The 13,607-nt window shown below is 49.4% G+C and overlaps 1 protein-coding gene across 1 annotated transcript in view; it reads left to right on the top strand.

Moving 5' to 3' along the window:
- The window catches only part of DAPK1 (death associated protein kinase 1), a 214,836-nt gene that overhangs the window by 187,074 nt on the left and 14,155 nt on the right, over nucleotides 1-13,607 (top strand). Inside the window, exons 20-24 of the mRNA XM_060100587.1 lie at nucleotides 1,303-1,525; nucleotides 7,741-7,929; nucleotides 10,051-10,248; nucleotides 11,328-11,466; nucleotides 12,592-12,712. Coding sequence (XP_059956570.1) covers nucleotides 1,303-1,525; nucleotides 7,741-7,929; nucleotides 10,051-10,248; nucleotides 11,328-11,466; nucleotides 12,592-12,712 — 870 coding nt within the window. The remainder of the gene's footprint in view (nucleotides 1-1,302; nucleotides 1,526-7,740; nucleotides 7,930-10,050; nucleotides 10,249-11,327; nucleotides 11,467-12,591; nucleotides 12,713-13,607) is intronic.

Below are 13,607 nucleotides of genomic sequence, written 5' to 3'. Positions count from 1 at the left end.
AGGGGAGAAGGGCTCGACCTCAGGCTGCAAGCCACAGCTCTTGACAGGCTGTTATTACTGGGTTAGGAGCTGGGAAGCAGGCCAGGTGTGTGAGGCTGGATGGAGCCAGGGTGGCATGATCAGTGCCCCCCCCAGCGTAGCCCTTGAGGTGGGTTCTCTGGGGGCACAGAGCACCTCACCAACACCACCCCTTCAAAAGCACCCATGTTACATTTGATGTCACACTGTTCGCATGTCTGTGTCCCCCCAAAACTGCGGATCTGGGACGGGTGTAGACCTTCCTGTTCCAGCACACGGGAGACCCTCCATAAATGTTTGATGATGAATCTGTGAATTATCCAGGGCTGCAGAGACTCCTGCTTCTCCCCTGTAGGGCTGAGAAAGAAGAAAGCGGAAAGGTTGTCATGGCCTCCAGGCCCCTCCCCAGCATTTAGCTTTGTACCTTGTGATGTCCTTCTTCTCATCATCTTGTACCTTCAGAGCGTCGTAAAGGAACAAGACCCCTCCACACAGAAGGAGGAGGTCACCTGACCAGTCTAACAGGGCTGACCCGGTTTCACTTTTAAATGGACCACTTGGCAGGAATTGCTCCATCCAATTCATTGTGCATCAAAATGCAATGAAAGTAGGCAAATCCACTGGGACAGAGCACATGGGTGGTTGCCAACAGCCGGGCAGAGAGGGGCCTGGGAAGTGACTGCTCATGGGCACGGAGTTTCCTTGTGGGGGGATGAAAACACTCTGGGACCAGATAGCAGTGATGGTCGTACAACATTGTACATGCACTAAAAGCCTCTGAATAGTTCATTTTAAAATGGTGAATTGTATGTTTATTTTACATTTAAATTTTTTTAATGCAGTGGGGACAGAACAGACTGTATCTGCCACGTGGGTAGAAATTGCAGGTTGGGGTAGAAACTTCCAGTTATAAGTTAAATAAGTCTTGGGGATGTAACATACAGCATGGTGACTGTACCGCACATTTGAAAGTTGATGAGAATAGATCTTTAAAATTCTCATCACAAGGAAAAAAATTGTTACTATGTGTGGTGATGGATGGTACCTAGACTTACTGTGGTGATAATTTCACAATATATACAAACATCGCATCATTTACATTGTACACCTGAAACTAATATAATGTTATAGGTCACTTATACCTCAATTTTTTTTAAAAGCAAAGAAAACCCGCAGACCGGAAGGATGCAGCAGGGGTCCTGAACCGTGGGAATCAGCGTGTGCCTTTTGCTCAGGGGCTGCTCTTCTCCTGTGACTAACAGGCCCTCTCTCATCTATATTCAGGACACGCACCGAGGACTCTTCATTCAGCAACTGAGACCCACACAGAACCTGCAGCCGAGAATCAAGCTGAAGCTGTTCGGCCACTCAGGGTCTGGGAAGACCACCCTGGTGGAATCTCTCAAGTGTGGGCTGCTGAGGAGCTTCTTCCGAAGACGCCGGCCCCGGCTGTCCTCCACCAACTCCACCCGGTTCCCACCCTCACCCCTGGCCTCCAAGCCAGCAGGTAGGCACCCCACCAGCCCCTGTCTCTCCACTGGGTACTTCCAAGGTCAAGGTCTGGGAGGAGGTGTGGCTTTGTTTGGAGCACTTGGCCTGAGGCTGACCGGTTCTCATCACCTTGGTGGCTTCCAGGTGTGGTCCTCCCGGCTCTTGGCTAGTGAGCGCACCCTGCCCTGGTGCTAGCGAGGAAAGGGCCTCACTGAAATCACGGTCCACAATCACGAACGTGCAAAATAGCACAATCGTGTTCTGCTTGGGGACTCTGCCCTTGAAGACACAAAGAGCTTGTTTGGACTGACATAGGTTCAAGGTTGCACGGATGGAATATCAGCCCACAGGACAGGTCCTCACCCCTTATGCTTTCTTCTTGGAAAGCTGCGGGCACATCCAGGAATGCGAGGACACAGAGCCACAAAACTGGGTGCACGGGGAAGCCCGTCCTCGTATATCTGGAAGTGGGGTGGTGGCTTTGAAAGGCTCCTTTATGGCTTTTCAGTTAGCCCATCTGTTCACCTGGACCCTAGTCGGGAAGTCGATTTTGCCGTCTGCCTCCACCTCCCACAGACACAATTATCAACGGGTTCACACCCGGAACTCCAGGGTGGCCTGTCCCTCCCCAGGGAGAAACACCTGCAGCGAGCAAGAGGAAGTGGTGCAGTCTGGGGTGTCATTTTTCCTAAACCCATCCTTTTTTTTTTTTTTTTTTTTTTTGTGGTACACGGGCCTCTCACTGTTGTGGCCTCTCCCGTTGTGGAGCACAGGCTCCAGACGCGCAGGCTCAGCGGCCATGGCTCACGGGCCCAGCTGCTCCGCGGCATGTGGGATCTTCCCGGACCAGGGCACGAACCCTTGTCCCCTGCATCGGCAGGTGGACTCTCAACCGCTGCACCACCAGGGAAGCCCCAACCCACCCTTTTAGAGTGAGGAAATTAAGGTTTTCAAAGGTAAGAATAGAGACCTTCAGAGAGTTTCCTAAGCAATGTCAGTGTTGAAGCTCTGTGCCTCAGACTCACTTTCTGTACGTATTACGAAGGTGTCATATCTGTTCCCTAGGGTGAAAACAAATGTTTTAAAGTTTGTGTTTCTATGTAATTTCTGTCTCCATGAGGAAGGATGTCTGGGCAGCATTAGCTGGAGTGAGGGACAGCTGCACGCCCCTTTCAACTTCTCCCCTCTGAACACAGCAATAGAATTGCAACTAGGGGAAGAAGTGTAACCAAAATGGATATATAATTACAATGATTACAATATTGCTAACACGTGTTGCTAATGCATACTGAGTACTAACTACGTGCCAGGAGCTGGGCAAAATGTGGTACGTGTGGCACCTCATTTAATCCACGTGACAGCCTTATTGGCATTTTTATCACCCTTTTACTGAAGCCTTGAGGGGTCAAGTAGACTGCCCGGAGTCACACAGCTGGCGATTCATGAAGTGTCTGGCTTCTGAGCCAGGGCTTATTAATGATACTTATAACTCCGTCTGACTTGGGGCATATTTGTGCTAATGTTTTCCATTTTCCACTGTAACTTTGCTCAATTTCAGTATGTAAGATAGGTCTACCCATTCTCAAAAGCCAATAGTTTTCCAGGTTTAATGATTAAGTTGAGCCTCTTATGTGTGGGCCAGACCAGTATTGCTTCAAGGTTCAAAGTGAGCTTCTCTAGAAGTTCCTCGTGTCACCCCTAGAGGGAACCAGCTCTCTCCTGATGTGGGTTAAGGTCACTCCAATCTGAGTCTGGAGGGGTCGGGGCCAGGGGGCCAGAGAGACAGACAAAGAGCAGAGACAGAGAAAGACAAAGAGATGAGAGCTATCCAGATCTGTGACCTGGAATTTTTATAAGTCGTATTGGATATGAATTTATGCCTCAGGAGCCCATGGGCTAAACTGAAGCAGCCACGTATCAAGTGACATCTGGGTTCCCCCGGAGGGAGGACGGCTCAGCCCTCACCCCTCAGAAGTAATATCTCCATTCATCTTCCTTCTGGTCAATTTCCCACACCTGGAAGAATCCAGAAGTAGATTCTTGATAAAATGCAGCTCAGGATGGCTGGATTATCAGCAAATCTCACTGTGTCCTTCAGCCAGGGCTTAGAGAGACTTGGGTCATGGCGCTGACTGACACAAGATTCTCTCGAGGACAACAGGTGCTCTGGACCAGGAGAAACTCCCCACTACCCTCATCAGAGAGAAAAGTAACTCGAGGCGCTGGGAAATAAGGTCAGAGGTCAGCAGCCTGGTGAGCTGCAGCGTTCTGTGTAGTATGAGGGGAAGGAGGAACATTGAATTAGCTTCCAACGTTTAAAAGTCAAGATGTCTGGACTTCCCTGATGGCACAGTGGTTAAGAGTCCACCTGCCAATGCAGGGGACATGGGTTCGAGCCCTGGTCTGGGAAGATCCCACGTGCCATGGAGCAACTAAGCCCGTGCGCCACAACTACTGAGCCTGCGCTCTAGAGCCTGCGAGCCACAACTACTGAGCCCTTGAGCCTAGAGCCCGTGTTCCTCAACAAGAGAAGCCACTGCAATGAGAAGCCCGTGTGCAGCAAAGAAGACCCAATGCAGCCAAAAATAAATAAATAAATAAAATCAAGAGGTCTCACCTTAAAAGTTGGCTATTTGGTCTCTTGTAACAAGTTGGTAACTCTGGCCACACTGGATTCACATTTCCGCCTGGAGCCGGTTCGTGGAGAGGAGGGGCTACCCCACGTAGAGGGGCCCAGGCTCTGCCTTTCACCCTGTCTCACACAGCGCCCTAACTCCAGGAGGGAAAGCTCAGGAGCAGACCCCTCCACGCCCATGTCCGAAGGTTTGCCCTGTGGCAGAAATGACATTTCAGGAGTGCATTGGAGTGTGTGACCCCTGGACTAAGGTCACACCTAGTTCATCCCAGAGCTGTCTGGCCAGAGCCAGGCAGCCTCCCGCAGGGCCTGGGCAAGGACGGAAGAGGCCCGCACTGCTTCATGCCCAAGTGGCTGGTCTGCTCCAAGGGGGTGGGTGAAGTTTCTATCCAGACAACCCCTGCAGGTGACAAGATTCGTCCTCAGTTCATTCTAGTCCTGCCTGAGGCCGGGAAGAGCCAGGAGGCTGTGTCTGCAGGAGGCTCCGGAGCAGGCCCTCCTCCTGCCCTGCCCTGCCCTGCCCAGTGCGGGGCGAGCACACCCTGGGCTGAGTGAGCGCAGCAGCCTGCAGGGCCTGGACCCCGCCAGTCCTCGACTGGGCCTGGCCCTAACAAAACAGCAGAAGGGAGTCCTGGGAAAAGCAGCGTGGCACAAATAGGAAGTGCCAGGAGGGCCACCTGCAGGAGACCTGGCCGGAGGCGTCTGGCAGGCCCTAGGGGCCTCGTGTGCCGTAGGGGAATGGACGGAGCAGCGTTTCTTTGTTAAGCACTTGAGGAAAGCCTACTCTGGAGTGTGGTCTCCAGGGAAGGAAGTCCGTCTCCAGAAACAGCAGCATTGTCCCTTCACAGTGGCATTGCTAGTGCCTGGGGGCCATGCTCTGCTGTGTCCCAGGCCAGAGCTCTGGATGCCCCTGACCTCTGCTAGAATGGTCAGGCCTTCTTCCTTTCCCTGAGACAGGTGCCCACGTGGGCACATTTACATCACTCAGGCAGCAGGAAGGTCGTTTGCCTTTAGAAACTTGGCTTTGCGTTGCACTGGAGGCTAAAGGCTGAACCACCAGCCAGGAGACAGGATGGGGTGGTGTGGGGACCTGGGGGCAGCCGCTCACGGCACGTGGCTGCCACGCACACACTGCCTTTGTGGCCAGATGAGTGCCACAGGTGTTGCACTGTGGTTCTGCGGTAGGAAGGAAACCCCCGGTGCCAGCGGAGGAGCGCGCAGCCAGAAAGATCACTGCAGGAGGCTGTTGCCTGCTCACCCGAGAGGAGTGTTTGCAGGAAGTCTCTTCTGACCAGGGTGCAAAAGCGGCTTCTCCCTCGGGGCCTGCCACTTTTACCACTAGGGGTCAGTGGTTAGCAAAAAATGCTTTCCTCCTATGATTTTTTTTTTTTTTTTTTTTTTTTTTTTTTTTGCGGTACGCGGGCCTCTCACTGTTGTGGCCTCTCCCATTGCGGAGCACAGGCTCCGGGGCCATGGCTCACGGGCCCAGCCACTCTGCGGAATGTGGGATCTTCCCGGACTGGAGCACAAACCCGTGTCCCCTGCATCGGCAGGCGGACTCTCAACCACTGCGCCACCAGGGAAGCCCCTCCTCCTATGATTTTAATGTTTCCCTGTGAAATTGTTATTTTAATAATACTGTATACGAACTCTGTCCTAACCTTTCATCCTCCCAACAAAAACTGTCCGTGAGGTGCCGGAGTGCCTGTCATTTACCGAATCCGTTCTGGTCTCCCTCGGCAAGCCCCAGCCCAACAGTGCCACTAAGACAAAGCTTATGCTCGACAGGGGTCGTCCCGGACACAGGTTTCCGGGCATAGGGAAGTGGACAAACCCATTCTTGTGAAGTCACATGGCTTTTCTCAGACTTGTTTCTGGGCACAGGGAAGTGGACAAACCCATTCTTGTGAAGTCGCATGGCTTTACTCAGACTTGGACTAACGATCTCTAAAGAAATACACTAAATGTCCATCACATTGGCCTAGAGAATTGAGTCATTTTGTTTTCTAATTTGCATTTCTGTTTGCCAAGTTTTCTACTTTTATAACCCGGGGCGGTGGGGAGCTCCAGTTTTCTCCTCCTCCCCGCCAACCCCTTGGATATTCCCATTGTCCTGTCCTCAGTCTGAAGTCTTTGGTCTTTAAACAAGGGTTACCTTTGAGTTTGGATCACCAATTTTAAAAGTCAGGTGGCCCAGGTGAAATGGTCATTTCTTTAGTCTCTTGCAGTGACGGTCACTATTAACTCTGAACCAAAGGTACGAACTATATGGTGCGATTCGGTTCACTGAGCCCCTCCCTGATGCACTCACGGAGCCTCCCCTGTGCCCACCCCAGTTCTAGCCCTGAAGCGGAGAGGCCAGCTCTGCCTTCACAGTGCTGTCGGGGGTCTGTTGCGAGAGATGGGCAAAAGCCGGAAGGAGGTCAGGACCGAGGGCACACAGGGCACCGCTCCTGGCCCAGGGGACCCAAATGTGTTATTCAGCTGATTCCCCTGCCCCACAAAGTTCTACCATTATTATTTATGTAATATTTTTTAAACTGATTCTTTTTATTTACTAAAAGACATAGGTTTGAAAGTGAAATCGATCATGTCCTTACCATAAATGGAAAACCCATAGCACTACTACCAATAAATAAAAATAAATGCAATGAACAGCAATATGATTAAAATCTAGCTATATACTGTTGCCCACTCCCTCTTTTTTTTTCCTAGAAAGAGGAAGAACATGTTTCCATCTTTTTCTTTTCTTTTTTTTTTTAATTGGGGTATAGTTTTTTACACTCCCTCTTTATTAAAAGGGAAGATTAGCAAGGATTGAAGACATGCTAAAAACTTAATGTCACGCATTGAGACTTGCTACTAGAGCAATTTAAAGACCTTCAAGGCGATTTAATAAAGGAATGGCCTTCTCACCGTGTGATTCAGCATTACTTAATGCCATGGCCTGCTACCGTCTAAGATCATTTTGCATTCAACCTAACAATCTCGTGTACCAGAGTGGTACTCATCTCATCCGTATCAGTCAGGGTCCTGGTGGAGATTTAATGAAAGTTCAGAGTCACAGGCACAATTCATAGGAACATACAAGAGACGGTGAAGCATCCGGAGGCTAGGAAGAGAAGGGAGCCATTAGTTACCACCCCTGAGGCTGAAAAGGCAAGAGGAAGAATTCACGATCCTGGGAAAGATGGAGCTCTAGGGGAGAAGCCGCCAGGGGGGTCTAGGGTCAGAGACACAACTGGTGTCAGAAAAGCAGCAGGCAGTGAGGAGGGAAAATATACACCTCGACCTTTCTCTCCTCCCAGCCTCTACAGTGCCTCCCATTGGTGGACCCTCACCGGAGGCAAATGGGAAGCAAGCCTGGGAGATGCAGTCCATGGGGTTAGCCTCTCGGGACACAGAGCAGTGCAGAAAGGGATGCGGGAGGTGAAGCAGACAATCAACACAATGTCTCTGGGAAACATTGCTGCCCAGCATACGCAAGAGGCACACGCACAAAGCAGCCTGAAGCAGGGGTGGGGCAAGGGCAGAGGGCAAAGTCTGGGAAGGAGGGCAGGGGGCAAGGTCTAACGTGCTTGATCTATGGCTTGCAGTTTCCGTGAGCATCAACAACCTGTATCCGGGCTGTGAGAATGTGAACGTCAGGAGCCGCAGCATGATGTTCGAGCCGGGCCTCACCAAGGGGATGCTAGAGGTGTTTGGGGCCCCATCCCACCACCCGCACTGCTCCGCCGATGACCAGTCCACAAAGGCCATCGACATCCAGAACGCCTATTTGAATGGTATGGCTCTCCCACCCCAAATGGGAAGGACCTCGAGTTTCCCCCGGGGAGCCTGGCCCAGCAGGCATCCATCACAGCCACACAAAGGATGGAAGAAGGGCCAGCGCAGAGTGATGTTGGGAGTGACCCAGGACTGAAGCATGGCTGGTTAACAGCCCCCAAAAGTAAAACTAAACCCCCTGGTGTCCCTAGCACCTGGCAAAGCACTGGGCACACAGAGGTGCTTAATAAATGACTTGAGTAAATTAGTACTTTTTTTTTTTTTAAGTACTGCTGTACTTCCACTTGGATGGGAAATCTCATAAAATACGGTCGCACTAGCATTTTGACATACCTGAGTTTGAAACCCAAGTGCTGCTCCCCCGGTGCTCCCAGGGCCCCCAGCTGGGCCCAAGGCACTGGAACACAAGCCTCATTGAGACACGGTCCGGAGCAGGGATAGAGCAGTTTCTCTGAGGCTAAGTTCCCACAGCTGTGAGGATTTTACGAGCTCGTGTTTATTAAAGGTCCTAGTATAATGTCTAGCAGGGAGAGGCTCTCAAAAAGTGGAAATTGGAAGCATCTTCATGAAGGCCCTTTTATTATACTAAACCCAGTGAAAAATAGAATACTCGGGGTGTTTACCTAAAGCAGTGGTTCTTAGACTCCAGCATACGCACAAATCCCCTGGAGGGCATGTGAAAACACAGACTTGCCAGCCCGCCCTCGAGCGTCTGATTCAGCCCATCTGGGGAGTTTCTTGGTGATGCTGCTGCTGGGCCAGCGACCCTAATGAAATAGAATTAAAGTCCATGTGCATTCTGCTCTCTTAAAAGCTGAGTGTTCTCTGAGCTCTCGGGAGCAAAGCTGGCCCCACAGCATAGGGAGAGCAGAAGTGTGTCCTCAGCACCCATCACCCCTACCCTCATCCCTCATCCTCCCCTGGCCTTATCCCCATCCCACGTCTGGCTCGCAGTGCTCCCCAAGCTCAAAGGGCCTATTTCTGTGTTCCAGAACTATTCACACTAAGGCCTTAGCTGCCAGACTTAGAGGGCCATGCTCCCCAGGAGCGCCTGTGCTCTAGAAACGCCCTATGGATCTTCCAAAATGACTCTCGACTGCAGAATTTCTGGCACAGGATAAGCACCAAGGGGAAAAATTAGGGACAGGGAGCCTGAAATCCTATAACGTAAGTGGTCCTGCCTGGCTTCCCAGAGGCCAGTGGGTGGGTGGTCACTGACCTGGTGGCATGTGGCAGCGTAGAGGTGACTGTGTCCATGTGTCTGCACAGTCATTAGGAAGTTCCGGGTGCGTAGGAACTCCAGGTCAGAATCTCACCCATGACACTTGCGGGAAAAGCAGCCGCCCCCAGAGCTCCTGTGTGGGAGAGTGGGAGAGTAGCTGCCCCCCTACCCACACCCACAGCCTTCCTCCCCCCGCCCCTTCGGCCACCTCCCCAGCAGAGGTGGCCTCTTGGACCCAATTTCCTCAGTTCCTCTTACATCCTTCCTGTGCAAAGCCGCTCATCAATTACCGCACCTTACACCTGTGCACGGCAGCCTGCTCCCTTCTGACCGACCAAAACAGGTCTCTCACTCACCTGTGGAAGGTGAATTTAGTCACCATTTAACGAAAATTAAGGTTACATTTCATAGTGAATATACCAATATTTGGGGGTGAAAAACAAAATATATGTGTCCACGTACACCTTTCCATGTATGCTTATAGGCATGCATATACACACATGTGTGTGGGGTGGTGTGTGTGTGTGTGTGTGTGTGTGTGTGTGTGTGTGTGTGTGTACCACTCTGCGGTATTATAAGTAGATGTGCTGGAGATAGAAATACAGATACAATAATGAAGGCATTAAGGAAAATTGATAAGCAGATACAGATATAAGTAGGTTTATGGATATAGATATTGTAAAAGGCATGGATGTAAAAACAGACATAGACATAGAAATAGGGAAATGTAAATATTCCATATGTAGGTCTATACTTAAGTAGATGCATAAATAAATAGATGAATGCTATGAATGTCACTGTCCCTACTGGTCATCCCTAAAGTGCTGAGAAAAACTGTGATTGAAATTTGGTGGTGGTGTTTCACAATCATAATCTTTCTTTTTCTTTTTCTCTGTAGGCGTTGGTGATTTCAGTGTGTGGGAGTTCTCTGGAAATCCTGTATACTTCTGCTGTTATGACTATTTTGCTGCAAATGATCCCACGTCCATCCATGTCATCGTTTTCAGTCTAGAAGAACCCTACGAGATCCAGCTGAATCAAGTGATTTTCTGGCTCAGTTTTCTGAAGTCTCTTGTCCCGGTTGAAGAACCCATAGGTAAGCCGAGGTGCCCCTCAGGGAGGGCGTGCACTTCCTACCGGCCTCGCACCTGGTCATGCCCGGATCCAACAGCTTGTGGCCAACAGCTGCGGGCACCCTTGTTCCTGCTTCCTATCAGGAGATTTCCACTCTGGAAGTTTCCTAGGGCTCAGCTGTTTGTTTTGTTCTGCAAAAGTTGTTTCATGATTGCTTATTTCTGCCACAAAGACTCAATTCTGAGCAATTCCTTGAGAGCCATTTCTCGCTTTCTTTCTATATTTTAGGGCTGTGGTCATTTTTGTTAGGTACAAAGTGGAATACCTCCTTTGACAGCTACTGTGCCTTACCTAATGGGTACATAATTAATAGAATGAGCTCTCCTTCGTTCTGTAGTTCCATCAAAAATGAAAGAAAAGGAACCATGTTAACTGAATGCATTATCTTAGCCTTATCCCTAGAGGAAAAGACAGTGTGGACAGACTTATTTTGTTCTTTTCATACAAAAAAAGAAGCAGCCTTCCCTGATGAAATGCAAAACTCAGCAGTCATTTTTTTTTGAAAAGCTTACAATAATAAAATAAATTGGGCTAATTCCCCTCAGGGTACCTCCAATTTTGCCTCTTTCTTTCTCATTCTTTTTCATGTTTTCATTTTAAACACGCCCATAAGTGAGAGGCTCTCTGCCTGTGTGAACTGCAGGAGTCTCCCTTCTGAGCCATTTCTGTGCTGGTGCTGCATTCAGCGGGCTTGCTCTGGTCTTATAAAAGGTGTCCCCCTGGCCAGAGGTTAGATCTCTCCTCACCATGCAAACAAGGCCTATTTGGAGGAAGATCTGAGAAGCTGCCTTATGCCCTGTGGTCGCTTCTAGTCCACTTCTGAGCAATCTTCCTGGAGGCCCAGGAAATAGGCTCATTCCATTCTGGGCCAGGCCTAGGCCTTCCAGAGGTCACTCCTAGCAGCAGGCCTGGGGCCCTCAGGTCTGCAGGCAAAGTTGCATGTCCACCTGGCGAGACGGCCCAGGCCTCAGGCAGAGCACCCAACCTTAGCTGGGCAGGATGGAGGACCCACCTGTGAAACGGCTTGCTCTCTGCCCTCAGCCTTTGGTGGCAAGCTGAAGAACCCACTCCGAGTTGTCCTGGTGGCCACCCACGCCGACATCATGAACATCCCTCGTCCAGCTGGAGGCGAGTTCGGATATGACAAAGACACCTCGTTGCTGAAAGAGGTCAGGAACAGGTAAGTCAGCTGCTGCGTCTTCAGGGGTGATACAGCCAAAGTCATGTGACCCAGAGAAAGGAGTTAAAGAACTGAAAGGCCTCTTTGGCTTGGTCGAATTTTTTTTACCAAAGCCACAAATACACATAATAACAAATCAAACAGAAGTAAAGGGCACATAATAAAAATCAGCAGCCTTCTCACTTCTGTCCTCACCGCCGAGTACCACTGCCCAGAGGTAACTCCTTTTAGTTGTTTTATGTATTTTTGTTCAGCTCTAGGGAGGAATAATTGACAAGTGAAATTGTAAGATATTTAAATTGTATGAAGTGGTGATTTGATGTATGTATACAATGTGAAAGGATTCTCTCCATCTCGTTAATTAACATATCTGTCACCTCACCCATTTATCTTTTTTTTTTTTTTTTTTTTTGGTGAGAACACCCATCAGTATTTCTCAAAATGTAAGTTGCAACCTGCTAGTGGATCATGAAATTCATTTAGGAGGTCTGGAGTGGAGTGGAGGGGAGAAGGACATGATGGAAAATATCAGAGTGCATTTTGTGTCAAGTATTTTTGGAAAACTTTTTTTTCACTTATAAATATGGAGGTGCACAGAATCACAATGTAAAAGTATCTATTTTTACTTAGTGTCTATCCCCAAAACAGTTTGAACCTGCAGTCCTATTTAATATGTTAGTCATTTGAATTCTTGGTTTATCAACTGACAACACTTCTCTGTTATCTTCCTGATGTGAGAAATAGGGCTTCTACTAACATTTAGATCTAAGGTGTTATTTCGTACTCATCCCTCTGTTCCCACTCCATCAACCTGCAGAAGCATCTCTTCTCCTGCCTTGTAAAGTGAGTGCATTAGGCCTCCCCTTTCCTGCCTCGGGGGAAGCTGTTTCCCCCGTTTTGTGGAAGCTGGGGCACCTGTCTGCACCCGGAGCAGGCGGTGTCCCCAGGCCTCCACCCCAGGGTGACGTTACAGAGTCCAGCCAACAGCAGGTGTGGGGTGTCTCTGCAAGGCCACCAGAACTTCCTTGCCTCCCACCAGCCTTTTGGGCCAGCAGGAGCCTGGCCCTCTGTGGAAACACCCGGTGAGACTGCGTCACTCTGAGGAGGTCACTGCTCTTCCCTTAGGTTTGGGAACGATCTTCACATTTCAAATAAGCTGTTTGTTCTGGATGCTGGGGCTTCTGGGTCTAAGGACATGAAGGTACTTCGAAATCACCTGCAAGAAATACGGAGCCAGATTGTTTCGGTGAGTATACCTGGGGAGGGCTGGACCCAACCTTCCCCCGGACCATCTAGTGACCCGGGAGTTGGGCCTCTTTGTGTGGCCCTCTGGGTTTGGTCTGGTTTTCATGGGACCCAGTACGTGGTGTCTGCGTGGCCATGTTTTTATCCTGTTACCCTGGGGTAAGGAAGGAAGAGTAGAGAAACAAGGAGATGGCTGTGAGATGAAGCGTTGTTATGGGCAAGGTTAGAGTGTATGAAATTCTGACGGTTTTGGTTGTTTGTTTAAAAGTAAAATTGTTTGTTAGAAATTACAAAAGCAATGCAAAAGTGACTTATTGTGAGCTTTCCTGGTGGGGCAGTGGTTGAGAGTCCGCCTGCCGATGCAGGGGACACGGGTTCGTGCCCCGGTCAGGGAAGATCCCACATGCTGCGGAGCGGCTGGGCCCGTGAGCCATGGCCACTGAGCCTGCGCGTCCGGAGCCTGTGCTCCACGACGGGAGAGGCCACAACAGTGAGAAGCCAGCATACCGCAAAAAAAAAACACAAAAAAAACAAAAAAAGTGAATTACTGTGAAACATTTGGGAAATGCAGAGAAGTAGAAAAACAGTCACCCACAAAATTCACTGAAGAGCATAAAATAATAGCTGTCCAAATGGAATAAGATGGTGTTCTTGGATGGCAAGATTTTATTACTAAGTGTTTCATTTTCCCAAGTTATATAAACTTCATACAGTTCCAGTTAGCATCTGAATGGGATTGAGGAGATTGGGTTTTTGTCTTAAAATTTCAATAGAAGAATAAATGAAACGTGTTATAAAGGCTCTGTAATCAATAAACCAATAAATAACTGGACTAGATTAGTGAGTGTTGAAGTAAATCAGAACATCTGCAGAAATTTCATAGAGAACATAGATGT

This window comes from Mesoplodon densirostris, chromosome 6, assembly GCF_025265405.1.
Source record: "Mesoplodon densirostris isolate mMesDen1 chromosome 6, mMesDen1 primary haplotype, whole genome shotgun sequence".
Classification (NCBI taxonomy): domain Eukaryota; kingdom Metazoa; phylum Chordata; class Mammalia; order Artiodactyla; family Ziphiidae; genus Mesoplodon; species Mesoplodon densirostris.
This window is presented reverse-complemented; position numbering and strand designations above follow the sequence as displayed.